The sequence below is a fragment of the Squalius cephalus genome (genome assembly GCF_949319135.1).
Source record: "Squalius cephalus genome assembly, chromosome: 24".
Classification (NCBI taxonomy): Eukaryota; Metazoa; Chordata; class Actinopteri; order Cypriniformes; family Leuciscidae; genus Squalius; species Squalius cephalus.
In genome coordinates this window covers 22,855,835-22,882,044 of record NC_137145.1, presented here as the reverse complement: position 1 = coordinate 22,882,044, position 26,210 = coordinate 22,855,835, and the positions used below count along the sequence as shown (strand labels likewise).

General features: G+C 37.3%; 1 protein-coding gene across 5 annotated transcripts in view; it reads left to right on the top strand.

Moving 5' to 3' along the window:
* ptbp3 (polypyrimidine tract binding protein 3) overlaps window positions 1-21,324 on the top strand; it is a 70,685-nt gene extending 49,361 nt beyond the window's left edge. For all 5 annotated transcript variants that reach the window (XM_079861879.1, XM_079861882.1, XM_079861880.1 and 2 more), the window contains 10 exons: window positions 767-934; window positions 1,627-1,737; window positions 4,131-4,305; window positions 7,035-7,109; window positions 8,436-8,575; window positions 10,794-10,827; window positions 11,272-11,364; window positions 13,095-13,311; window positions 13,764-13,841; window positions 14,951-21,324. In XM_079861879.1, coding sequence (XP_079718005.1) covers window positions 767-934; window positions 1,627-1,737; window positions 4,131-4,305; window positions 7,035-7,109; window positions 8,436-8,575; window positions 10,794-10,827; window positions 11,272-11,364; window positions 13,095-13,311; window positions 13,764-13,841; window positions 14,951-15,083 — 1,224 coding nt within the window. In that variant the 3' untranslated portion in view covers window positions 15,084-21,324. The remainder of the gene's footprint in view (window positions 1-766; window positions 935-1,626; window positions 1,738-4,130; window positions 4,306-7,034; window positions 7,110-8,435; window positions 8,576-10,793; window positions 10,828-11,271; window positions 11,365-13,094; window positions 13,312-13,763; window positions 13,842-14,950) is intronic.
* The last annotated feature ends 4,886 nt before the right edge of the window (window positions 21,325-26,210 follow it).

Below are 26,210 nucleotides of genomic sequence, written 5' to 3'. Positions count from 1 at the left end.
GAGGCTGGACTGTACCAGCTAGGGAACTAAATGCCGTTAGTTGGCACAAACTGTAATTTGCACTACTGTATGTTCAAATTAAACCTTGCATTGGGGATTTGTTGCTTTTTCCTGTTGTACTGAACTCTTATCAAACCATGACCCCAAAAAGAGGCATGTACCTCACCATGACTTCTGTGTACTGTTACACCCCTAGTAAAAAATAACTAAATATTCCTTACACCATGAATACATGCAATCTTACTCACTTTTTTCAAAAAACAAAACTCAAACCATTTTTCAGATAAAAGTTTTTTTCTAGCTCTCAGCTATCATGGGTCAATTTCCTGTTTATACTATATGACAACCTGAACCAACCTTGCTATGTCTTAAAATGGCAAAACCATAAACTTTTTAAGAAAACTTACTGATTACTTGATTCAAAGTCATGTCTACAGGTGGAAAGTGCCTGAAAGGCAGATGAAGCTCTAACCTAAAACCTATATGTAACCCTAACCTTTTTTTTTACAAACTCAGAATGGTATCTCTGCATATATAGTGCCTCCTTTATACTTTTGCTTTACCCAGAGCTAATAGTTTTACAGTAGGCCTAAGTAAATCGGCTCATTACAGAGTCATTGCTGATAGTGCATTTTAGTGCCATTGCAATCAGGCATGCCCTCCAGTGCAGTGGTGAGATTGAGGTGTGTTTGTGTGTACTACTCTGTATGAGTGGAAAGTTTTGGAAGAGTTTGGTCCGAATGTTAACTCTATGTCTCCCTTGTAGAGGGCTCAGGCTGCTCTGCAAGCTGTCAATGCAATGCATTCTGGGAATATGGGTCTCTCTGGGACTGCGACAGCCAGTGATGGCGGGATGATGCCTGGACAAAGTCCTGTGCTTCGCATCATCGTAGAGAATCTCTACTACCCAGTGTCTCTAGAAGTGCTACACCAGGTGAGACTACATTACACCAAAATTGTACTATTCGTTAAAATGAAGGCCATTTAATATGACTTTTATAATTGTTCTTCATTTGCTTCAGGTATCTGTACTTATTTTTGATTCATAAATAATGACTTAATATATTAAGTGATATCATGATATTCAGAGAAATATCCTTTTTTTACTTTCTGCAATATATCAAGCAATCCCCTGGGTATTCACTTAGTTTGTTTGCTTGCTCTACTTTCAATGTTTACTCTGTACACTTCCTACTTTGTTGTCACCTAGTAACCACATAAATGTACCCTTCCACAAGGTCAAAGTGTCACAAAACACTTGTCTTCAGAAATGTATTGAAGCCCTCTCATGGGAACTCATGAGTTGAAATCTAGATCAGAAGAGTGCTGGGAAAACTGAAAAAAACATCTTAAACCAGCCCGAGGTGGTTTACTAGTCTCAGCTGGTCTACAAGGCTGGATTCCACTGGTCAGACTGGACTAGTTCAGTGGTTTTAGAGGGGTTCTGTGCACTTATAAGATGACTGATCAGCTAAACCCACTAAACACCACCTTGGCTAGGTTGGGAGTCTAGCTGAAAGACCAGCCAAACTTGCTTAACCAGCTCAGATAAGCAAACCTTCTAGGGCTTAAACTACTCTGTTTATCATGGCTGTCCTTCATGTTCTTATCCTCTCCTTCATTTAGATCTTCTCAAAATTTGGAACAGTCCTGAAGATCATTACCTTCACCAAGAACAACCAGTTCCAGGCCTTGCTACAATATGCAGATCCAATGAACGCACATCATGCCAAAATGGTCAGTACCGAAATAGAACCCACAGCCACAAAATGCTCCCCTTTATTATCTTGTTGGTGGGATGAATTGGGTTGGGTGGGATGAAACATGGCAACCAGCTTTAGTACACACTAGTTTAGTTCCTCTGTCTGTCCGCGGAGACGGACGGTTTAGCTGTGGTCATCCTTCACCAGCGCTCCGTCCTCTATAATCAACACTTCATCAATCACACCTGTCTTACATCACCTCAGTTTAGGCGCTCTCTGGTATTTTTTTGGTGCGGCGCCGAAAATTTATCAAAGCAACAGGAAGACAGCAGGAAAACCAGCTCCCAGTAGACCGCACAAATCAAGCCGCCCCTGTAATTAATATGTCACCGTTGAGGTTATCTAATGAATGCCAATGCAGCTCACCAGGGGGAAAAGAGCTCGCAAGTAATTACTCCTCTGGTCTGAGGGTGTTATCTATTGTGCGGCTGCCATGTTGCATTGCCTCCTTGCACAAAGAGAGTATTTGTTAGTGTTACAGGAGGGGTGGGGACAGGGGTCTCTTTTTGAAATCTGCGATGAAGCCCCCCTTCCTCCCGGTTAAAATTGCAGCAAAAAAAGGAACAATTGTGTGCAAATGCACCTTATTTTCCCAGCGTGTTGGCTGGAAAAGTGCTAGTGATTCTCACTGGCAGAAATGCAGAACTAACTAAAACTAGATCTTTTTTTTTTTAAATTGTTGAATTGATCAAAATGCTGTCCTTCTGAACTTTCTATTTATCAAAGAATCCTGAAAGAAATGTATCACAGTTTCCACAAAAAATATTAAGCAGCAGAACTGTTTTCAACATTGATAATAATAATAAATGTTTCTTGAGCATCAAATCATATTAGAACGATATCTGAAGGATCATGTGACACTAAAGACTGGAGTAATGATGCTGAAATGCAGCTTTGATCATATATTACAAAAGAAAACAGTTATTTTAAATTGTAATAATATTTCACAATCTTACAGTATTTTTTATCATATAAATGCAGCCTTGGTGAGCATAAGAGACTTCTTTCAAAAACATAAAAAAATCTTAGCCGCCCCAAACTTTTGAGCACTAGTATACGGTATATGACAGCACCATAATGCTAGGGAGTTGTGGGTGGATGCCAGGGCATTGCATTGCAGTTTCCAAAGTGTTCTGTGTGGGGTGGTGTCTCTAAGATATTTTAGTATGTGTGATATTTTAATATGGCTTGAAACCCTCATTTAATAAAAGAGTAAGACTATGGGATTTCCAGGTTTTACCGTCCGCCATTCGGAATTAGTATGTCTGATGGCTGAAAGCAAACAGCACACGGCTCTTCATTCTTCAGGCCACTGTCAGCATTAGATGTGATTTGCATTTGTCATCAGGGTTTAGTTAAATGAAGTTCCCCCGTGGGAGAAGTTAGTTCACATTCCCTCCACCCTGCCAAACCTGTTTCAGGCCTACACAGACAATTCAATAATTAAAACGTCGGACTGGATTAAGAGGCAAACTCATGTTGTGTGGAGTTCTTCTTTTCCGAAACTAAGCATCTAAGCAATAATCATAGGTTCATATACAGTATATCTCAAATGGTCATAGTGAGAAAACTGACTATCACTATATCCACCATTTCTATCACTGACTATCACCATTTCTATCACTATAATGGCTAATACTCTGGGTTAATAGTAGTACAGGGGGAGACTCTTCATTTGTGTTGGGAACATGTTTTAAGTTTTGTGGTTTGCAGGTTTGAATCATTTGTACTGCACATGTTGCTTTTTATTTTTAGACTTCCCTGTTTTTCAGTGGAGATACAAACCTTGTGACCATGGTTTCTACCATACCTGTTTTAGTAGTTTGGCTGTCGCTTACTTTAAGATATTGATTAACAGATAGAAAAACTGAGATGAGATGTTTGGGCTCCATTAAACCCTGATGTAATGAAGCAGAGCAGGTGTAATCAATGAGAACGTGCCGGAATAGTTCAATGTCCTGTGATCGGAAAGACAAACAAGCTTCTGTTACCTGTGTGACTGCATTAATCTAACAGGAAAAGGATAAAACATAATATAACATAATAAACATAACATAATTATATAGATAGATAGATAGATAGATAGATAGATAGATAGATAGATAGATAGAAATGATATAAACATAAACTGACTCAAATTATCCCCAATGTCTCGTGTTTGCAAAGGTGTGAGCCCTAAGTTTGATCATATATCAGTACTATAATGAGAAAGAGATCCATGTTTGCATTAATATTTTCTAAAATGGAAAAAGTGCCCTAAATTGTGCTTTAATTGCCCTAATATAGTCTTCCTTTTATTTAAGCAAAATCTTATTTCTTTGTGTCTTTTTGTAAGAGAATGGCATTGTAATGTTGTTTCCCCTGCAGTCTTTGGATGGGCAGAACATCTACAACGGCTGCTGCACTCTGCGTGTTGAGTTCTCCAAGCTGACCAGTCTGAATGTGAAATATAACAACGACAAGAGCAGGGACTTCACCCGTCTAGACCTTCCCTCAGGGGACGGCCAGCCTACCATGGACCCCTCCATGCAGACTGCTTTTGGTAAGACATGTACACTTACAGTCATTTAAGACATTTCTCCTTATACAGTATAGACGTTATTCAGAGCAGCGCCATGACTGGTGTGAGAGCGAGGATGTGAGGGATAGACTTAACACATCTTTAATGTCATCCGCTGTATAAAGCTCCTAGATTACTTCTCATTTTTTTGAGTTTTTTTGTCTCCTGAATGAAATCTCTTGGAAAGATATTTTTGCAGTGTTTCATCAGCAGAACAATATCCCACATTATACCAAAATCCACTTGAACAAGGCCGCGTGATCATAGACGAAACAAGACATTTGAAGATGTTTTAAATGTAATATTTTACAAAATTATATTTGTCAAAAGTTGATGTAGAATAAATAGTATATCGACTACGGGATTATGATTAAATGTACATTTTGATGTATGGCATGGAGAAAATTTGCACTATTTAATTGTAAAATATCCACTTTGATTTCAGATTTTTCACCACATCATTTCTGCTGGAATATTCTGGGTAAAAAAACACCTTAAAGTCGGCAATTGTGACATTTATCAGAGTGAAACGGCTTCTGGAACAAGAATAAATGTAGGACAGGGCTTGATTTTGTCCGTGGGGAATTGATTGGATGGTTGTGGTTTGTTATTGGTGGATCTCATGTGAGTGACAGGTTGCCCCGCCCTCGCGCCAGTAAACACATCATCAGAGAGGAGATGATCGAGAAGTAAGAAATAAGAGAAGTTATTTTGATTGAAGATTATGAGGGCACATGAATTATGTGCACAGATAACAATTACTGCAATTTTCCTTATGAAATAAAAATTGAAAATTCCTAATTTCATGATGACTTTATGCTTTATCTACCTAACGCTTTGTTGATATTTTAACCCGGAATACCCCATTAATTTTCATCCGTGTGTATACTGACATTTTGTTTTTTAATCAAACCTGTCCATTTATCTAATAAACTTCTATTAGAAACGATTGAAATCCCAGTGTAAAACAGATATTTTCCTCCCTTCCTCATTCCCTGTGTGTTTTATTATAATGCTATCTGTTCGTAGCGCGCTCACTATCAAAGGGCACGCCTTATCGCACATGCACACAAAGTTATGTGGGCCGGACAGCGTTTGCAGAGCAGATTTATTGTGTGTGTGTGTGTGTGAGATTGTCAGAGGGGGCGGAAGATAACTGTGACTGTCCATCCACGCATCTTGTTGTCTCAGGCTCGGTAAATCACTTGCGCTGTTTAGAGCAAGAGGCAGTGTGGATTCTGATAAGGCGAGTGTGTGTTCATGTGTGTGTGTGTAAATCAGAGCTGATGAATTGTTTCTGGGCGCAGGCAGGAATCTCAGGGGCGCTCTGTGACGTCTTCACACACCCGCCACAGCAATAAAAGGTGTTCAAATGGCAGCTTTTATTAGACCACTGCCCTTTTGTCGGTCTTCTAGCGCAACACCCCTCGTGAAAAATGTTTTATTGTGGTCAATATGATTGTTTTGAAATGTATGTAAACTGAGCTCTGTAGGTTTATATCTCAAATAGGCTGGATAAATCCATTTTAAACAATGGTGTCACACTTAAGCCCGTCCCACTTGGGAATTCAAGATATTAGATGAGCAAATTGTGCTTTACTTGAGCGTGCGTGTCTCAGCAAGCCATATTCAGCTTGAAATCAGTTGGTGATAATAAAACAGTGATGATATAGGGAGAACAAAGCAAATGTATGTGCCCCTATTTTATTGATTGTGCTTCTCATAATTTATTTCAGGCTCATACAGGGTTAGTGATTATATGTTATGTTATTTTATAAAGCAAATTTATCAAGTGAGTCAATGATAAATTAGAGTGTCTGCAGGAAAAAATAAAACACATGTGCCGAGTTAAATGCGAGTTAAATTTGTGTTCATGCTGGTTTTGTATGGTTTGAGAAACTTTTGTGCCATTTTCAAGAAAAGTTTACATTTAATGACTCATTAAATGACTTTAATGACTGTAATGTGGTGTAACCATCAAATTCAAATAAAAATAATTATAAGCAATTATTTTCCTGACGAATACTTGTAAGTTGTAATAAGTATTTGTTTTTAAAAAATATATATTTTCAAGGTAAAAAGTATTTTTTTGGATATATTTAATTCATAAAGTGTGTTTTGGGGATTATGCATTAACCTTGCCATGTCAATAAATGGCTAATTATTTTTTTATTTTTAATAGACTTATTGACACAGTCATGAGGTCATAGGATCTTCTTTATGAAATCATTTCCTGTAAACATGCAACATATACATTTTCTTATATGAATCTGTTGGTCACACCATATAATGTGGTATTCCTCAAATATTAATAATATTAAAAACGAACAAAACAGGTTTTTTATTTTTTCCATTTTTTTTTCCATGACATAATAATAAAAGATTGTTCCAAACTACTTAATAATGTTTTATTTTTCATGAATTTCATCTTTGTAATGAGGCTTTTATCTTCATTATGACATCAAAACAGATGTATAACCATGACATGTACAGTATTATTTTATGCCCCCAAAGAAATTCAAATCTTTGCCTCAAGAATAGATGTCTCAAGTCATTTTATGAATCATGAATACATATTATCCCTTCATTGTGTTGGGCAGATACACATACACTGCTATCAGTATCCTGTTATGCAGTTGTGGTCTCATCTTTTAAATCCTTTGTTCATTGTTGGTGACCCTTTTTGTGTGTGTGTGTGTGTGTGTGCGCAGGGGCTCCTGGGATAATTTCCTCTCCATACCCCGGGGCGGCTGGTTTCGCCCCCGCTATCGGTTTCCCTCAGGCAGGTAAGCTTTCAGTCAGTCTCTCACACACACACATCTCAGTAATGGAGGCAATGTCGTGCGGCTCACGCCAGCGCTCAGACTGAATAATTGGAGGTATTACGATGTCATCACTCGAGCCTCTTGCAAGACACATCTTTAGATTGTCACCAGCAAAGTGAGCAAACTGAAGAGGCAATGAACACAAACACAGTATCGAGTATCGACGTCACATTTGAAAACAGATTGAGCAATGTGTGCAGCTTTGCATTTTGAATTGGCTGTTGATTAGTTTGCTACCGATTTTGATCTATATGATCAATAAATCGAATTTAAGTGTACCTGGGATCATATTGCTCTTCAGTTTCATCATTGGGAAAATAAAATACTATTTAATAGCTAAAAGTTAGAGCATATTCTTTATTTAGGGCATATCAAATATAAAGAGAAATATGTTAAATATTTATATTTAACATTTTAATATATGTTAAATAATAATAATATAATATACTCTACTACTCTACTCTAATATAATAATATTATAATATACACTACTGTTAAATAATCTCTTCTGTTCACCAAGGCTGCACTGATTTGATCAAAAATACAGTAAAGATAGTAATATTGTGAAATATTGATACATTTTAAAAGAACTGTTTTCTATGTGAATATGTATTAAAACGTAATTTATTCCTGTGATCAAAGCTGAATTTTCAGCATCATTACTCCAGTCTTCAGTGTCACATGATCCTTCACAAATCATTCTGATATGATGATATAGAAATATAATATGAAATAGACATAGGTACATTATGAATGTGTTTACTGTCTTTTGATCAATTTAATGATCAGTTGGAAACAAACAATCTTACTGACCTAATATTTAAACACTGGGGAATTATTTAACATATTTACTTTCTTAAAGGAATAGTACACACAAAAATGATCATGCCATAATTTACTCACTCTCATGTTGTTCCGAGAGAAATCATTTCCACCACCTCCGACACAACAGTTATTTCCTGCTGACATAATCAAGTACCATTTAATAATATTACAAATGTCCCGTCCTATATTATTTAGCACTTTTTTCTTCTGTGCTGGCTTCATTTAAACCTCTTACTACCCTGACCATCCAACTCAATATTAATTTGAACTAAAATCACCCAGCATGCCTGAACATGTTCATTTAATAAGCTATTACAAGAAGACCTTGTGTTGTTTATCTGAAGAAAAGAAGAAAAAAAAACAGCGACAGGTTGTAAAAAATGATTGTTCTAGAACGTTCCCTTCAACTCTCTTACGTCTCTTCCCGTCTCCCGTCTTCCCTCTTCCCACCGGTCCGGTCAGGTCTGTCTATGCAGGCGATGCCTGGTGCTCTGGGACCTCTCACCATCCCTTCATCAGCAATGACAGGACGGATGACCATCCACGGCATGACCCCCACCACCATCCACTCCGTGCTCCTCGTCTCCAACCTCAACCCTGACGTGAGTGTCACCCCCCCACCCCCACCCCCACCCTCGACACCACCTTCCCATGAGGGCCAAGCCACTCTGTGCCCTTCTCTGTGAACCCTTCTACCACAAATATACAGTGGATTTACCATTAAATTGATGATGTCTTTAGGAAATAGTTCAAAATAAACTCCAGGATGCCCACATGCAACATTTAGTACTTAGTAGTTAAATACACTTAATATAAAGTTAAGTGCCCTTCAAAAAGCATTTGCCCTTTTTTTTAGATTCTAGTGGATTTTCACAATCGTCATCATCGAGTATTTTCCAGGGTGGTCCATTATTGTGCCATCCTCGATTTCCAGTAAACGGCATGAACAATTTATATCGAATCATTCTGCTCTGCGAGACCTTTGCATCTCTGCTTAATAGTATTTTCACTTGCCTAAATTATTGGGGCTTTTGTTTTTCCACAAAAGAAGGGTTTTATATGTTGACTTCAGTATGATAATGAGTATGATTTGGCTGAAAATGTGACGCTATGAATTTAAAGCACCACATTACTTAGAGTTTTATGGACTAGATATAGATATAGAGCAGTTTTAAGGATTTTTGTTCTTTTCTTTTTTCACACTTTTTTCTTTTTGGTGTGTCTGAGCTACTAATTAACCTACATTGTTTTTGGTAATATAGTTGCTAATCTAGTTATTGGCATCCAGACAAAAAGTATGTGTAATAATTCTAATGGCAATATATACTGTCTCTACAAATCATTTTCCCAATTATAATATTGTTTATTATGAAATGCTCTATCCATGCTGATTAATAATGTTAAACGTAGAAGAAAAAAACGCCTTGTGACAAATCTGGTTTGAACGGTCAGATTATGACTGATAAAAATAACTATATTTGCCGCATTCTTGTTTTCTGCAGTGTTTTCTTCAGTGAAAGTATCGATCTGTTTTGCTGCTCACCGTGTTTCTGCTACCGTTGTTAAAATAACCGCGTCATCTGCAGCTCTTCAAGAGTTAGTCCACCCAAAAATGAAACTGATCCCATGATTTACTCCCCCTCAAGCCATCATAGAGGTATTGGACTTTCTTCTTTCACAATCTGAGTTAAAAAAATATTCTGGCTCTTCCAAGCTTTATAATGGGAGTGAATGGTACCTTCCATTTTGAAGCCCAAAAAGCGCATCCATCCATCAGAAAAGTAATTAATACGACTCCAGGGGGTTAATAAAGGCCTTCTGTAGCGAGGTCACTCTTTCGCTGGAACTAAACTCACGCACGACCTCTACCGGAAGCCAGTGATTATAAGTTATAAATATGGATATTTTTCTAACTTAAACACATCACTTCGCTTCAGAAGGCCTTTATTAACCTCCTGGGGTCGTATGGATTACTTTTATGATGATGGATGCGCTTTTTGGGCTTCAAAAACTCACTATTCACTTCCATTATAAAGCTTGGAAGAGCCAGGATATTATTTAATATAACTCTGATTGTGTTTGGCTGAAAGAAGAAAGCCATATACACCTAGGATGTCTTGAGGGTGAGTAAATTATGGGATCACTTTCATTTTTGGGTGAACTATCCCTTTAATGCAGTGCTTTAGCGTCTTTAGCTGGAGCGAGAACAACACACACAGAGCAGAAAGCGCTTGAATGAAGTGTGTTTGGCTCTAGATAAAAACATTAGAGAATTAAGCGCCGAAAGATCATTACCGTAAACGACCTTGAGTGCTTGTGGTCTGAACAGCTCTGTTGTTTTGATGCACTTTAAACTGTAGAAACGGTAAAATGGGGCTGTTGTCATTATGTCTGTTGTCCGGCTGAAACCAAGCAGGAGTCGGGAATAAGGACCGCGGTCCACTATTTAAGGATGCCTGATACATATATGAGTCTATCACTAGTCTGAGCCATTACCATAGATTATAGTATTACAAGAAGACTATCCAGACACTAATGCATAAGCACTGGCCTTATATATCACGGCAGCCTTTAAAAATGATTCCTTTCAGTCTTTTGCTATTTCCATGTTGCTTTATTCAGTCCAGGCAACTGATGTCACAAGACACGTCATTTAATTCTGCAGCATTAGTGGTCACTGATCAGCATGTATGTCGAAGTGCATCAGTCAACATGTTTCATAGCAAATCACCACATCTGTTAATGTTCCTTGATGCATTTCACACTTACTCATTTGACCTTATTCCAGTCATGTCTTTGATAATGTTTCATCTCTTGCAGAGTATATCGCCACACGAACTCTTCATTTTATTCGGTAAGGACAAATGTATTACTCCTCCTGTAGATTAGATGTGCAGACGGCAGTTTTTATGAAGGCAGTAGAGGATAGTGGGTGAGCGATGAGACCATTTCCTTACAAAATACACAGTCTGGAGATTATTTGCAGATTGTGTGTTGTGTGTCCCATCATATGAATGGTAGAAATCCTCAGTATTGCGCACACACTCAGTGTGTGTCATTGCTATTGTCCCCACAATTTAATAACTGTCAACATCAGAGACAGACCTTAGTGTGACTGATATCCTTTAAAATCACTCTATGTTTGCCCACTCTATGAGCATGTGATCGGTTACTGTCGCTCTCTGCCTTCAATAATGAAACACTGAGATCTGCAGATAACGGATTATTTGCTGTAAATTGTGTTCACGGTGTGTTTGAGCACAGAAAAAAGATGTCAATTTCTCTTTTATCCGGGTAGGAGTCTACGGAGACGTTCACAGAGTCAAGATTCTGTTCAACAAGAAAGAGAATGCCTTAATACAGATGGCAGACGCCACGCAAGCCCAGCTCGGTACGTCAGGCATTACACACAAACCCTTTTCATCTCGATTGATTGTCTTCATCCTTTGATCACATTTATCTGTGTATTCTGTGGCTGTGTTAGAGTTACATTTCAGTGTGGTTGTATCTTTGCTGGATGTAGCCAGTAACATGGATGAAATATTGCTTTTCTGCTAAATGTCTCATAATAATTCCTTGTGTAGATACACAGAAAAATTCTGATGCAATTTTTGCGGCATATTAAATTAGATTCTAAAAGAATCTTTCATCTATGAAGCGACATGCACACACTGCCAAGGTTTTTTTTGTTTTTGTTTGTGATAACCATATTTAAATGCAGGAGTGAATGCTTTGATGTATTGATGTCTCATCTGTAAAAAAAAAGCATAGATTTATTTTCTAGCGGCAAGGTGGTTTTTCAGGAGTGGATACAGCGAATTCAGAACGTGTGAGCAATTAATTTGGGAAACACAAGCAGAATTAATTTGTGTAAATCATTCAATACATTTTTGTATACAATTCTTTGTTTATAATTTGCATTTAGATTTTGTCAGCTATTTACACAGATTGTGTTAGAATGTTTTTGAGAATGATTTGTACAGACATTTTTTAAACAATTGTGAACAATGTACAGTACAGTGCACAGAAAAGTTTTGCTTTTGGGTTAAAAAATGTACGTAGGAATGGTTTTATCAACATTTTATTCAGTAGTTTTTGTATGAATCAATTTGTGAACGATTTACACAAATTTACATGAGAATAGTTTTATGCACGATTTCCACAGAAATTTATGTAAGAACAGTTCTGATATTGATTTACATAGAAATAAACCTAATAATTGTTTTACCCCCGTTTTAGAAAGTCATTTATGTGAGAATCATTTTGCAAATGATTTACACAAATTTACATAAAGGTAAATGGTTTTGTGCATGATTTACAAAGAAATGTACGTAAGAATGGTTTTGCAAAAAATGTACACAGAAATTTTTGTAAGAATATTTTTGATATTGATTTACACAAAAATTTACGCTAGAATGATTTTATCCACATTTAATGCAGTAATTTATGTGAGAATCATTTTGCAAACGTTTTACACAAATTTACGTAAAAGGGTTTATGCGAACTATTTACATAAAAATGTACATAAGAATGGTTTTATGCACAATTTACACGTAAATTACCCTAAGAATTGTTTTATCCACATTTAATACAGTAATTTATGCGAGAATGATTTTGCAAACAATTTACACAAATTTACATAAAGGTAAACGGTTTTGCGAACAATTTCCTCAGAAATTTGTGTAAGAATAGTTTTGATTGATTTACACAGAAATTAACTTAAGAATGATTTTATCCACATTTTATCCAGTAGTTTATGTGAGAATCATTTTGCAAACGATTTACACAAATTAACATAAAGGTAAATTGTATTGTGCATGATTTACAAAGAAATGTACGCAAGAATGTTTTTTCAAACAATTTACACAAATTTATGTAATAATAGTTTTGCTATTGATTTACACAGAAATTTCGCTCTGCTTGTGTTTCATGATTGAGGCAAAATGTGTGTACAAAATTAAGTATTTAGAGGCAGTGTACAAAATTTGTTTGTTGAAAACCTGATAGAAATCGATCTTATGCTTGAGATTTTACTGTTCAAATGTTCAGCATAAGAGTGTAACATGATGTGTCTCAGAGTTCAAGCTTATCTTTAACACATTATCTCATGGTTTGTTTAAGCGATGAGCCACCTGAACGGTCAGCGTCTGTATGGTAAGGTGATCCGTGTGACCATCTCAAAGCACCAGACGGTGCAGCTCCCTAGGGAGGGTCAGGAGGACCAGGGCCTGACCAAAGACTTCAGTGGGAGCCCGTTGCACCGCTTCAAAAAGCCCGGCTCCAAGAACTTCCAGAACATCTTCCCCCCCTCCGCCACCCTGCACCTCTCAAATATCCCGTGAGTGACTGGAAAACACCCACACATGGGGCACCACAGGCCAAATACAGCATTGGTATACTAAAAATACATGGTTTGGTCAGATGCTGCAAAGACTTAATTTTACTGGACTAATAACTTAAGCATTCATTTTTGGGGGAAAATTTTGTGTATATATAGTATTAAATTTGGGGGGAAATAATGTGTATATATAGTATTAAATTGTAGATGTTGAATTTTCAGAAAAAGAAACAATATTGTAATGCATATTATTAGAGCGATGTAAAATTACTCGTACCATGATGTATGATTATTATCCATATCACCCCACCCATATTATCATATCATATATCGGTTGTTTCACTGCACAAGAAGTCCTCCATTACTCTTTGAATTGTTGTTGGCATCAGATAAGGTGCTGTTTTTGTCCTCTGTAAAGATAATATTTTTGTTCCTTTCCTTCCACGCCCCAGTCCCTCCACCACGGATGATTTTCTGAAAGACCTGTTTGCCAGTTCTGGATACATGGTCAAGGCCTTCAAGTTTTTCCAGTGAGTTCTCTTCACATTTGTTTTCTTTGTTCTCAGCCTTCATTTATCACACAGGGAATAGTCTGCTTGTATCTTTCTTTCAAGACGACACGGCCGATAAGGATGAGTTGTTTTGGGAAAACACGAAACCCGTATGTTATAAACAATGTCTATACCATCTGCTAGAAAGAGGCACAACCTGATTTCACAGAGTACAACATGTTCCATATTCCTATCAACCAATCAGATCTGAGGGACAAGTTTAGGCTTACAATCAGGGACAGGTGCTTCTACACCAGTGTTATTCCCTCTGATTTTTGGGGGGATAAGTTATGGGTGGGGTTAGGTTTAGGAGTAGAGATATGGTTGGGACAACATTTTTGGACAGGAATGTTGTTCCTGGATCAACAAAATTTGTTGACCCAGGAACGCGTCTAACTGGGCAAAATCAGTACGTGATAGAAAGAGAACAAGGATTTTAAATTAACAAGGAATAAAATGTGAACATGCGTAGCTAAACTCTGGAAGAAGGTGGCCCTCTAGGAGCATTGACTGAAGTTGTGTCTTTTGTAAGGAAATCATGAGATACTTTATTGTTAAAAATCAGAAAAAAGATTCACACACAAAAATAGGCCACAATAATGTGCTTTTTTGCACTTTTGCAATTTATTGTGGCCTCTGGACAATAAAATCTTGTGAGCTTTTTCGTGTGTGGATCTTTGTTCTGATTTATGAGGTATTTTTTGGGATCTACGCACCGCAAGAAGTTTTTTCATTCACCTGTTTGGGACTAGTGTTTGGCGTTCTACGTCTTTCCTTTCACTTTATAGTTAAACCACATTTAACTATAACTATAAATTTAACTACGATTTTTAGAGTCATTTAAACTTTTGTTGAAAATTTAAAAATGGCAGAAATTGTATAAACTAAGAAGAATGCAAAAGGTAACTTGGCACTTGTTTTAAACTAGCTTTTCTAAAGATTTTTCCTATATATTTTCCCTCTCTTTATGTCATTGACCTTATTACGGTTGGGCCAACTGATCCTAAATGAGGACTTGCGATGTGGCACTTTAGCTTGTTTCATGATCACCCAGTATCTGATTTTCACTATCCATGTATGATTGACAGGAAGGACCGCAAGATGGCGCTGATCCAGCTGGGTTCGGTGGAAGAAGCCATTCAGGCTCTAATCGTCCTCCACAACCACGACCTGGGAGAGAACCACCATTTGCGAGTGTCCTTCTCCAAATCCACCATCTAGCACCCGCTTCACTACAAACACACCCTTTCCCCATCCTCCCCGTTCCAGCCCTTCTACCTTCAGCAGTCTGACTGTTTCATCCAGAGAATATGACTGACTGACAAACTCAAAAAAAAAAAAAAAAATCATTACAGATATTCATGGGGTAGTTTTAGAGATTTTCCCAAAAAAAGAAAGAAAAAAAAAAGCAAATAAGAGACTACTGCAGAACCTTTAGACAGTCGGAGAGTGAGTTACTCTCGCGATACCAGGGCTGGAGACACATGCGATATCCATGACAATGTGACGTTTCTGGGAACTTCTGTGTCGAGGAAGTAAGATTCCCTCTATAGTCTACTGGTGAGGACTTCGTTGATGTGAAACTCAAACTAACACGAGATGAACATTCTCAAAAAAAGTCAATGCTGAGGAAGTTTCTTTACCGCACACTTGCCGATTACATTGGAGACTGACACTCCTGTAGCCCAATGGCCTTGTTACCCCAGACCCAGTGAAGGCGGAGTCTCCTCTGCTCCTCCCCCAAAACCCACACCTTCATTCTCATTGGCTGTTTCGACGGAGAGCCCTATTTCCCGTGGGATGTTTTGGACGCACGGCCACCGTTTGAATGTCGCTGACATCGTCATTAAGGTGCTGCTGGAAAAAAAAAAATCTGTAGCGATGGCCTCAACCAATAGGCTTGTGCTTTTCTTCTGAGTAGCATTAAAACAAGACTGCTATGGATTCAAAAATGGGTGCATTTAAAATTCAATCGCAGCTGTTTCGGCTTACAAACCTTTTTGTTTCTCTGCACTTTGATTGGTTTGAATTGAAGACAGGCACCGTGGGGAATGTTAGGCATCCTCATATCTGTTTACTGTGCAAAGATGTATAGCCAGATGGTAGGCATCTGTGAATAGATAGTGAATGGCGTGATTTGTTTTGTTTTTTTCTTGTATTATGGAAATTTTATATTGGACAGACCAGCCTTTTGTGGGCTCTCTGCACCTGCAAAGCTGTCAGAGAACATCTGCGCACAGTGGCGCACAATGTCATTGTCCAGTCGATCGGGTTCCTCTGAACCGGGGCGACCGTTTTCAAACATGCACGATCATTTCAGAACACTTATGGCCAGCTGTCAACCCTACTGGAACACTCCAATCAGCAACGCCCAGTCTGACAGGAGGCTCCGCCTCCTCCTAAGTGAAATTCTCAATGTGAATGGTATAGCCCGTGATCTCGATTGGGAAATTGACGATTTCCTCCATTCTGTTCCCCTTCTTGCTCTTAGTTGAGTCTTTTCCTTTCGTTCTACTTGTTTTCTATCTTTCCACGCAGGGGCAGAAGGTTCTGTCCTCTGCTCTTTCACTCCTCGGCTCTGTCCACAGGTGTGAGAGTTTGCAGCCATGGGCTCTATAGAAACCGTAGTGAAGACCATTGAGTCACAGAAAAAAAGAGGGCGGCACTCTCTTTTGCCTTGCAGTCCCACACTAAATGCCTCTGTATCTGAGCAAACCAAATATTAACGGAATGAGTAAGACGGATTGACACGAAGACGCCACCTAGTTCCCAAAACCTAGTGAGCTGCTACATTGGCAGCTGCCTTCTAAGACCTATTCGCCATGTAAGCCCATGTGAGTACTATTAGTCAGTTTAGAGCATTCCAGATCAAAGTCCTCAGCAAACTTGACTCCGATAGAGTCCAGACCAGAGGTTTTCTTTTAGAGGTGGAGAAGGTTAACTCTGAGTGAATCTTGTAAGCCAACAATACAAAGACTCTGATATAATGGAAATACTCACTCCAAAACTAGCATCTCCTCCAGGTGGAGGCATTCTGATTCGATTGATTTTAGTGGAGTTAGATGTTTGCATGTTAATTCCAGTAGTAGAAATACATATCACATGCCAATATTGAGCATGTGCTATGTATTCTTTAAGCTCATTACAGAGATAGTTTGAGGTTAGCATGTTGCTAAGCTAATAACACGGTTCTCTAACACTATCTACACTGGACACAAAGCGTTCGTTGTAGAAAGCCTTGAGATGTTGCAGCATAATGCGGGAACTGTGTAGACATGCTGTAATGAATGTAAAATTTCATAGCACATGCTCAATATTTACTATTACTAACATAGACTGTCGCAACATTAGCTTAGCAACATGCTAATATCAAACTCTACTGGAATCATTTGATCATATAAATGATTAATTTTTGTGTTTTTTTTACCTGATTCTAACACCAAACATTTTTAATTAAACAATTTTATAGATATTTTCAGTATTGAAAGAATTTAAAGTATATTTACAATCGATTCACCCTCCATCTTGAATTTGAATGAGCTTATCACAATGCATTCTGGGATTGCCTCATCCACAAAGGATACGTGCAATGCTGCCTTAGAGTTTGGCCAAAATTAGATATCGTAGAAGGCTGGAACAGCCTTTGTGTCGGGATCGCGCCTGTGATGCCTTAAAATGTCGTCTAAGTAGGCAGCTTACTAGGTATTGGAACATGGCAATGGTGAGCACATACAGAAGCTGATTCTGTGTGTACGTGTTTAGTTAGTATTTGTGTATTATTAGCGGCTGCATCGGGACTCTCTAGGATATATGATGTCTCCCTTGTGCGTACGAATGAGGTGCTGTCTCATTTAGCGAAATCTGGCCTTAACATTCCAAGGAGGGTCACCGTAGACCCGTTGAGTAGCATCTAAAGGGAGCAGCTTCTGTGCCTGAGCACTATATCCTCCGTCGAAGCCCGTTTGAAATCAGTTATCTAACAATTCAACAATCTTCATGTTCATGCAAGGCAAGGGACAGTGACTTTTTTTTTTGTCTTTGACTGATTTCACCTGAAGCGATTCGAAACTTCGCTTTCACTTCTCAAAAGAAATTTAATTTTGTTGAAGTTTACAGTCTTAAAGCAAACTATTCAGGTCTATATATCTTAAGGATTGTCAAGATTTTTTGAGAAAAAAAAAAAGTTACTTATTTTTGGTAATTTGTTCTTTTTTATGGAAGAGAAAAAAAAATCAAATTTGAAACCTCATCGGGTTTTTGTACCACTATAATCATTCAAGAAATCATGGTGAAAAAAAAAAAATCATATTTACTGTGTATTTACCTAATTTCTTATTACGTGCCTTATTATGTGTTCATAATCAAATAGGTTTTAGACATTTTAACTGAAATATCTTATGTACTATTTTGTGGGATTGGTGAGAGGGTTGATTTATTTTGATCTTGATTTTTCTTTTATTATCTTTTTGTTGTGTAGCTCTTATAGATGTGCATTTTGTGGGGACTCAGTACCATGTGGTCTTAATATGATATGAGATGTAAGTTATGATGTATGGTGCTGTGAATGCTCTTATTAGACAAATGAACGGTGAACTCAACAATGTTCAGAGCATGCTGTGGGTCTCTATTCTCCCTCGCAGATGTGTGTGTGTGTGTGTGTGTGAGTGTGTGTACATATGTGTGCTAGACACGCGTACCATTGTTACGTACAGCCTTTCTAGGCCAAAAACAAAGTTCCTCCATCTCTGATATAAAAATTTAGAGATCAGAGACAGAGGTTGCTGTAAACATGCTTATAGTTCTGATTAAAAAGTATGAAATTTACGAGCTGTTATGAGCACATCTGTGAAGTTTTTTTCTTTTCTAAGTGATCACACGCAAATTTCGTCTGGCGAACGATAAAACGGGCGAAAAAATCGCATAGACTTGCTCAAGAAACACCCAAGCCGTGTCTAGAGACTTGGAGTTGGGCTCTTTTTACTTTGGGCCAGTAAGTAACCAACTAGGAACCATCTGAACACCACAGCAACACACTAAAACCACTCCGAACATCTTTGCAACCATATTGCAACACTCTGGCAACCTCCAACAAACCATAATGTGATGTTGGCGAGTTTTTCATGGGAACGACCACTCAGAAATCAACATGAATCAATCACATCATCTAATATGATTATGATCACATAACTGGTGTGCATGCGTGGTGAAAATAAACGATCCGCAGCAGAAAACGTGGAGGGAAGTACCAACATTTTTGGGGACAGGGACGCGTCCATACTGAGCAGGCCCCGCGGTTCAGCACGCATGTAATTCGCGGATTAACTGTAAAGTTGTTTAACCAACATAGAGTGAAAGTTTATCATTTGGACATGTTTTGTCTTGCCAATTTAGAAGAAGAGGTGAAAATCGGGACTCGAAGCGCGCGTACGCAGAGAGAGACAGTGCTGGAACACCGAATTGATTCCTCTTTCGCTCAAGTATTCTCTCGGTTATGTCATAAGTGAACAGTTAAGAAAGAAACCGGATGTGTGTTAGTATATTCGATTCGTGCATTCGCTCTTAAAGTGACAGCAGCCTAATATTCCTGCTGTTGTCTGCGTCATTAATGTTAATAAAATTAAAAAATACAGCTTGAACCTATAGGCTATCTAATTTCTACAGTGAACAAATAGAGTTATAGTCAGGAGATTAGGAGGAAAGTGATGACGACAGCTTGTAGGATAAGTGTGCCGTGTAAAGCGTGAGTTCCTTCCATCTCCAGGCGCTCCCTTGAGAACCAGACCAAAAGGTTTCTGTGCACCCCATTTAATTATCCTCGCGGAGACCCAGAAGCCCACAGCATAGGCTCTGAGTGTTCAGGTCTGCCTTCCGTTTTGCTATGGAGTGATGCTGATGTCTGAGACCTCCACCTGTGTGTGTGTGTGTGTGTGTTTTGGAGTATCTTATTTACTGTACCTTATAATTGATTCAGTTTAGGGGTTTTGGCCTGTTTCGTTCTTGCTCTGTTGTGATACTTTTTGTTCTTTTTTTTGGGGTTTGTTGATTTTCTATATTAAGAGTGTGAAAACTGGTTCAAGATTGTTGTCTGTCACTCTGCCTCTTCACAACAGCAGATCCGGGTCCGTAACGTCCACTGACGTGTGCGATGGCGTCCGTCGGGAGGTGAAATATATGCAGAGCGCCGACCTGCTCCCGGCTGCGATGCTTTTTATGTATCAACAGGAGAAAAGCCAGACTCCATAAACGTGTCACAGAAGTCATTCATTTTTGTTTCTCGAAGCGAAACATGTTTCCAACCACGTCTTGACTCAGGCAACAACGTTCCGCTGTGTTGTAAGACATTTTCTCGTTGATATCCGCGCTCACTCGAACAGTTACACACACGTGTATGGTTTTTTACTGAAAAAAAAAGTCACAAATAATGCAGGACCAAAGTTTATGTGCCTTTCATCTAGCTTATTTGTAACTTATTTCCTGGCTATATATCAGAAACCGACAAACTTCTTGTATTTTCCACTCTCGGTCATGTTACGAGTCTGTTTTTCCACGTGTCTCGCAGTCTGTTTTCGGATTGTTTTCCTCAGAAAGGTCAAGCCATATCCTTTCCCCCCCCTCAAACTAGACTCATTTACGATTGTGAATGTTATCGGGCCCTTATGGATTCATTTGAACAGCCTTACGCTAGTCGCCACCATCTGGATAAGCGGTTACACTTTTTGTCTTATTTAGTCATCAATTCCATTAAAAAGCTTTACTCTAAAAACGTTCGAGACCGTGACGATAAACCAACCACTGAAACCAAAGGACTTGATTGAATTGGAACTGATGCAGCACTGTTCAGACTGAGATAGTTTATTGCTTTATTACGATGCAATTGACCCTTACAATCTAAACTTCAAATTTCAGCCATTATGCTTTCTATTCTCTTCTCATGACTAAATTTATGGGCTATGAATATGCTAATTGACCAGTGTAATTTGCATAAAGGGAGGGGCTAGACTAAATTAGCTAACTGAGGTGTCGCTCAAGCACAGCGCACATACAGAAGTGCCTGAGTTGATCTCAGGATGCTTTGAAATACCTAATTTATAGTTTTTATGAATGTTTCACTACCAAAAGGAAACAAATGCTGTACATATGTGTTCCCTTATTATTTTATTTTATTGTTTTTTTTTTTTGTTTTTTTTTGTTTTTTTTACCTGGCCAAAAAAAAAAAAAAAAAAAAAAAAAAACGGTTTTGGGGAACAAGATACAAACACACCAATATGAACTGGTTTTTATATTTATGGAAATTAACATAAAGAAAACACAATTTGTCTTCTGTATTTTGATATCATACCAGTACCAGCTTTCATTTGTAAAGCAGTTTATGTGACTTGTGGGAATTGGGGAGAGACATGAGCGTATCCAGTTTATGAGTTTGATGTAATAAATGCAAATAGAAGATAAACTATTAAAGAAACATATTTTCTAATTTTTTGCAGTGCATGACTGAGTGGAGATTTTATTTGTATTTTTTGTAGAAAGCATTTCTTTTTTTTTCTGTTTATGAATGGCTTATTATGCATAATCATTATTAGAGTTATTATTCTTATTACCCACCCTGCTGACGTTTTTCCTAATCAAATTTAATTGTAGCATGCCTTGAATAAATGTCATGACATCTGTACTTTCCTATGTCCTCTGCGTCTTCATGTCTTTCCTTCTGGATTTGTCCTTAATTCAGCAGACTTCCTTCCATGTTCAATGCTCTGCAAACTCTGCTTCTTCTGTGCCTGTATTTGACAAGAGAATATGATTTATGTTTGTAAGAGTAGTGGAATGGTTGTAACCTTCCTCTTCCTCTAACCTCTTCTGTTTATGACTAACTATCTCTCCGCTATCTGTTACTCTGCCTAAACCTGCTCTGCTTAACTCTGGACAGAAAAGTATTACATTTAAACAAATGGTTCACCCCAAAAATGTGTTTAAGCAGTGACATTTTTCAAAATCTCTTCTTTTGTATAGAAGCTTGTGTCCGCCACAGAATAAAAAATAAACATTTAGCAATTGCGAGTTTATATCTCACAATTTTGATTTTCTTTCCTTAGAATTCTGAGATATAAACTCGCAATTTTTAGAAAAATAAAAAGTCACAATTTATTCACCCTTTTCACATGGGTTTCTCAGAAGCGGAAGTCGTCATAGTTGTGTAGCCTAAACGTAAAAAAAAAATAAAAATAAAAATTCCCATTTGCTTAAATAGCAAAAGAAAACACCACAATAGAGTGGTGACACTTTCAAAAAAAATGGGAAAAAATAGAGAGAGATTGATAACAGCAGTCAGAAGAGGGAAAGACCAATATCATTTTTTTTTTATAATATAATATAAAATGTATAGTGTTATAAATGTACATACATTTCAAAGAAAAATGAAAATATAAATAACTTTGCAGGATTTACGATGCTGACGACCGTTAAAACGCGTCATCGCAGTCTGTGAAAAGGTCAACTCTTTTAAATGTATTTAATTTTATTTATTTATTTTATTCCGTGACGGAACCAGCTTCCATACTTTTGTGTTTCACAGAAGAAAGAAAGTCTCAAACAAGTTTGATATGACATCAGGGTGAATGATTACAGAATTTGCACTTTGGGGTGAACTATCCCTTTAAGGGATTTAGCGAAACGGCTTTAGCATTGTCGTGATAAACCAAGCCTGTCATTTGGACGCTACCTGGTAAGAAAGGCGTGCATTATTACACCCTGATGTAACCTCTCTAGTTGTTTACTTCCTTATAGGAAAATAGCTTTGCGATCAGGAAGCAGCTGCATTAGAGGCCATTAAAAGACAGAGAATGTCAATGAAAGAGTAAACAAACACTGGTTATATATTAGAGTTGATTATGAATACAGTGCTAATTTTCAGAAGAGCAGGGAAATAAATGTCAGACAATCATCAAAAGTAAAAACTCGCTTGTTAATTATATTTATTAATAATATTTCACTGTGGCTAATGACAGTTTACAGCGAGAAATTTACTTTGACACAGATTATTCAGTGAGCTGCCACACACACACACACACACACACCTGGTTTCCATGTTTTATGGGGACTTTCCACAGACTTAATGATTTTTATGTTGTACAAACTGTATAGTCTTTCCCGTTGACCCTAATCCTAAACCTACCCATCACAGAAAACTTTCTGCTTTTTAACATTTAAAAAAACATCACTGATTTATAGCCATTTTCCTCATGAGGACAACAACAAGAAAAAAGTCCCAACAAAGATTTCGGATACTGCCATCTTTGTGGGGACATTTTGTGAGCCCCCATAATGTAGGATTTACTAGGACACGCACACAAACAAAATCCTTTAAAAATCACGATATATCTGATACGAGATGATAACGAATGCATTCGCCCAACTGAGCTTGCAATGTAATATTCATTAACAACAATGTAGCTCATACTGTTTGAAACTTTAGGGTTGCATAATAACTTATCGGTTAAATGGCGTAAGTAGAAGACATGCTAAAATATAATTTTATATCATTTAATTTCAGTAGTTTTAACAATATATGTCATTCTACAAGATACTCTTTTAACCACTCATGTTATGAATAAACGTTTCATTAGACCACTAGAGGGCAGCACACACACACACACACACACACACAAAGTTAATTCCAGCCAATTAAAATATACATAAAATAATTTATTCAAAATGACATCTTTGCATTTTGCACACAATTGTTTTTGGTATATCTGAAAATTCAGTTAAATGCTGCGGTACACCAATTGCATTGGTTTCTCACAGGATTAGCCTACCTAAAATATTGAATATGACGTTTTCAGCTTCAACTTAAATGTCAAAACGACCAGCTGAAATGCGATAAACAGCCTTTTAGATAAAACATATTGTACCTTCCTTGAGATTTAAAGAATTCTCATGGCTTTTAAAAGGAGCATTAAGCTATTAATATGCTAGCACAGTTAAACCCGGTTAGTACTACTCATACAGAAGGCTACACTGAAGGTACAAGAGTCAAGTATGTTTTTTTCCATATGCTCATTTAAAGACCCTTCATAATAATGTATTACGGATGACATGTAGGCTAGTAATTTTCCACATCAGCATAAATTAACTGCCGAAAGATGAAAGAAACTAGATAGGCCTTCTCTAATGAATGCTTCAATAAAAGTTCAAATAAAAGCTCACGGTTTCATTTCCTTTAAAATTAATTTTCTCAAAATTGGCCTCCTCCATCTCTGCCAGGACGGCTTACCAGTTGATAAAGTAGCAAACATGATGTACGGCGCCTACAAAATAAATATACCATCTCAAATATACCGTCTATATCATCTCAGTCCAGTTCGTCCCTGACATTTGTAAAATTTAATCAATTATGATTATTTATTTTTTTACATAATATGTTATAAAAACAATTATTCAACCATTCAAAAGTTTGTGGTCAGTGATATCTTTTTTTATTATTACAACTTATTATTGAACGGTTCCACAGAAATATTAAGCAGCAGAACTGTTTACAACGAAATGTTTCATGAGCAGCAAATCAACATATTAGAATGATTTCTGAAGGATCATGTGACACTGAAGACTGGAGTAATGATGCTGAAAATACAACTTTACATAAATTATGTTTTAAATAGAAAATATTTCATATTACTGTTTTACTGTATTTTTGATCAAATAAAATCAGTCTTAGTGAGCAGAAGAGACATTTTTTTCAAATCGTGTATTTAAAAATATTTTAACAAAATGTAATGTTTAATTAATAAATTAATATTTAAATAAAAAATACATATGTAATAAAAATAATTAAAATTAAATAAAAAATTGAAAAAAGATCGATCCACCATATAAAAGTCATGTGGTCCAGAAAATAATATATTGATCTTGACACATAATCCGGGGATCCGCTTCTCTCCATGATATTCTTTCCATTTTTATTATATATGCATGTATATTGATGCATGGAGGAGATCCAGTCAGATGATTAAGACAAATTTGATTTCTTAACAGCAGACAATCAAATAATAAATGAAGAGTAAAATTAATTCATCCATAATCAGGATTAAAAGTTTAATTAATAAACATAAATAAACAATTAAAATCACTTAAAATATAATTAAAACATTCTGAGTATAATATTCTCAGCCTAAAGATAATTAAAGTTGGTTGTGAGATCTTTCTTTGAAAAGACAGGTTGCGAAGGAGCAAGGTCTGAGTCCAAGGTATAGACTGACCTGTACAGAAATTGATCTCCCTATTATACAGTTATCAATCAGAGCATTCGGAATTGAATTGAATTGGAATTTCATTTTCATAGTATATCGCATTGAAGCAGACACACAAGACACAAACATATCTAGGTTTTCATGTTTTCACACTCTGAGGTGTTAGCTCGTACACTGCAAGATGTTTAGCCAAGATAACATTGGTTTACCACTTTATTCTGAGACACTCGAGCATTTGTGGTCTGTATATCGGAAACGTATAGACTTTTGCCCTCATCTAAACAGCAAGTACAAATATTCACCCTTTATTCTGAGACATTCGAGCATCTGTGGTCTGTATATCGGAAACGTATAGACTTTTGCCCTCATCTAAACAGCAAGTACAAAAATTCACCCTAAGTCAATCAGCTACATTTGAGGCATAAAGATTAATAAAAGTATTAACAGAGGCGGACAGAGTACACAGCTTCATTACTTGAGTAAAAGTACAGATACCCTTTGCCAAATTTTACTCAAGTACAAGTAAAAGTACTACAGTCAGATGTCTACTTAAGTAAAAGTACTAAAGTACTTGTTTTTAAAAGTACTTGAGTATCAAGAGTACATTTTCTAAATATTGCATTACTACTGCCACAGTGCTTACATTGGTAAACACAGCAAACACTTGAAGCGAAAACTATCATTAACTTGTTCAGAAAATTGAAATAGTCTGGCGAGGTGGGGTCACGGCTTGGCACATTTTTTTTCTCCAGGATGGTAGGGGAAGACTCATGAATATTCATTAGGGAAGTCATCCCTGATTGGTCTGATGACCTACCCCTAACCCCACCCCTAAACCTACCCATCACTGGGGGTCTTATGACCTCCCTTACCCCGCCCCTAAACCTACCCGTCACTAGGATTAAGACCAATCAGGGATGACTTCCTAATGAATATTCATGAGTCTTCCCCTACCATCCTGGAGAAAAAAAATATCGCTTCCCGGGATGGACCTGCTGCGTCTTCATCCATTGTTTCATCCATGGTTTCGTCTCTTATCTAAATCTGACCATGGAGTTGACTTTGGCGGAAAGCTGAAGGTGATTGCTGATAGGCTGTCCCAATC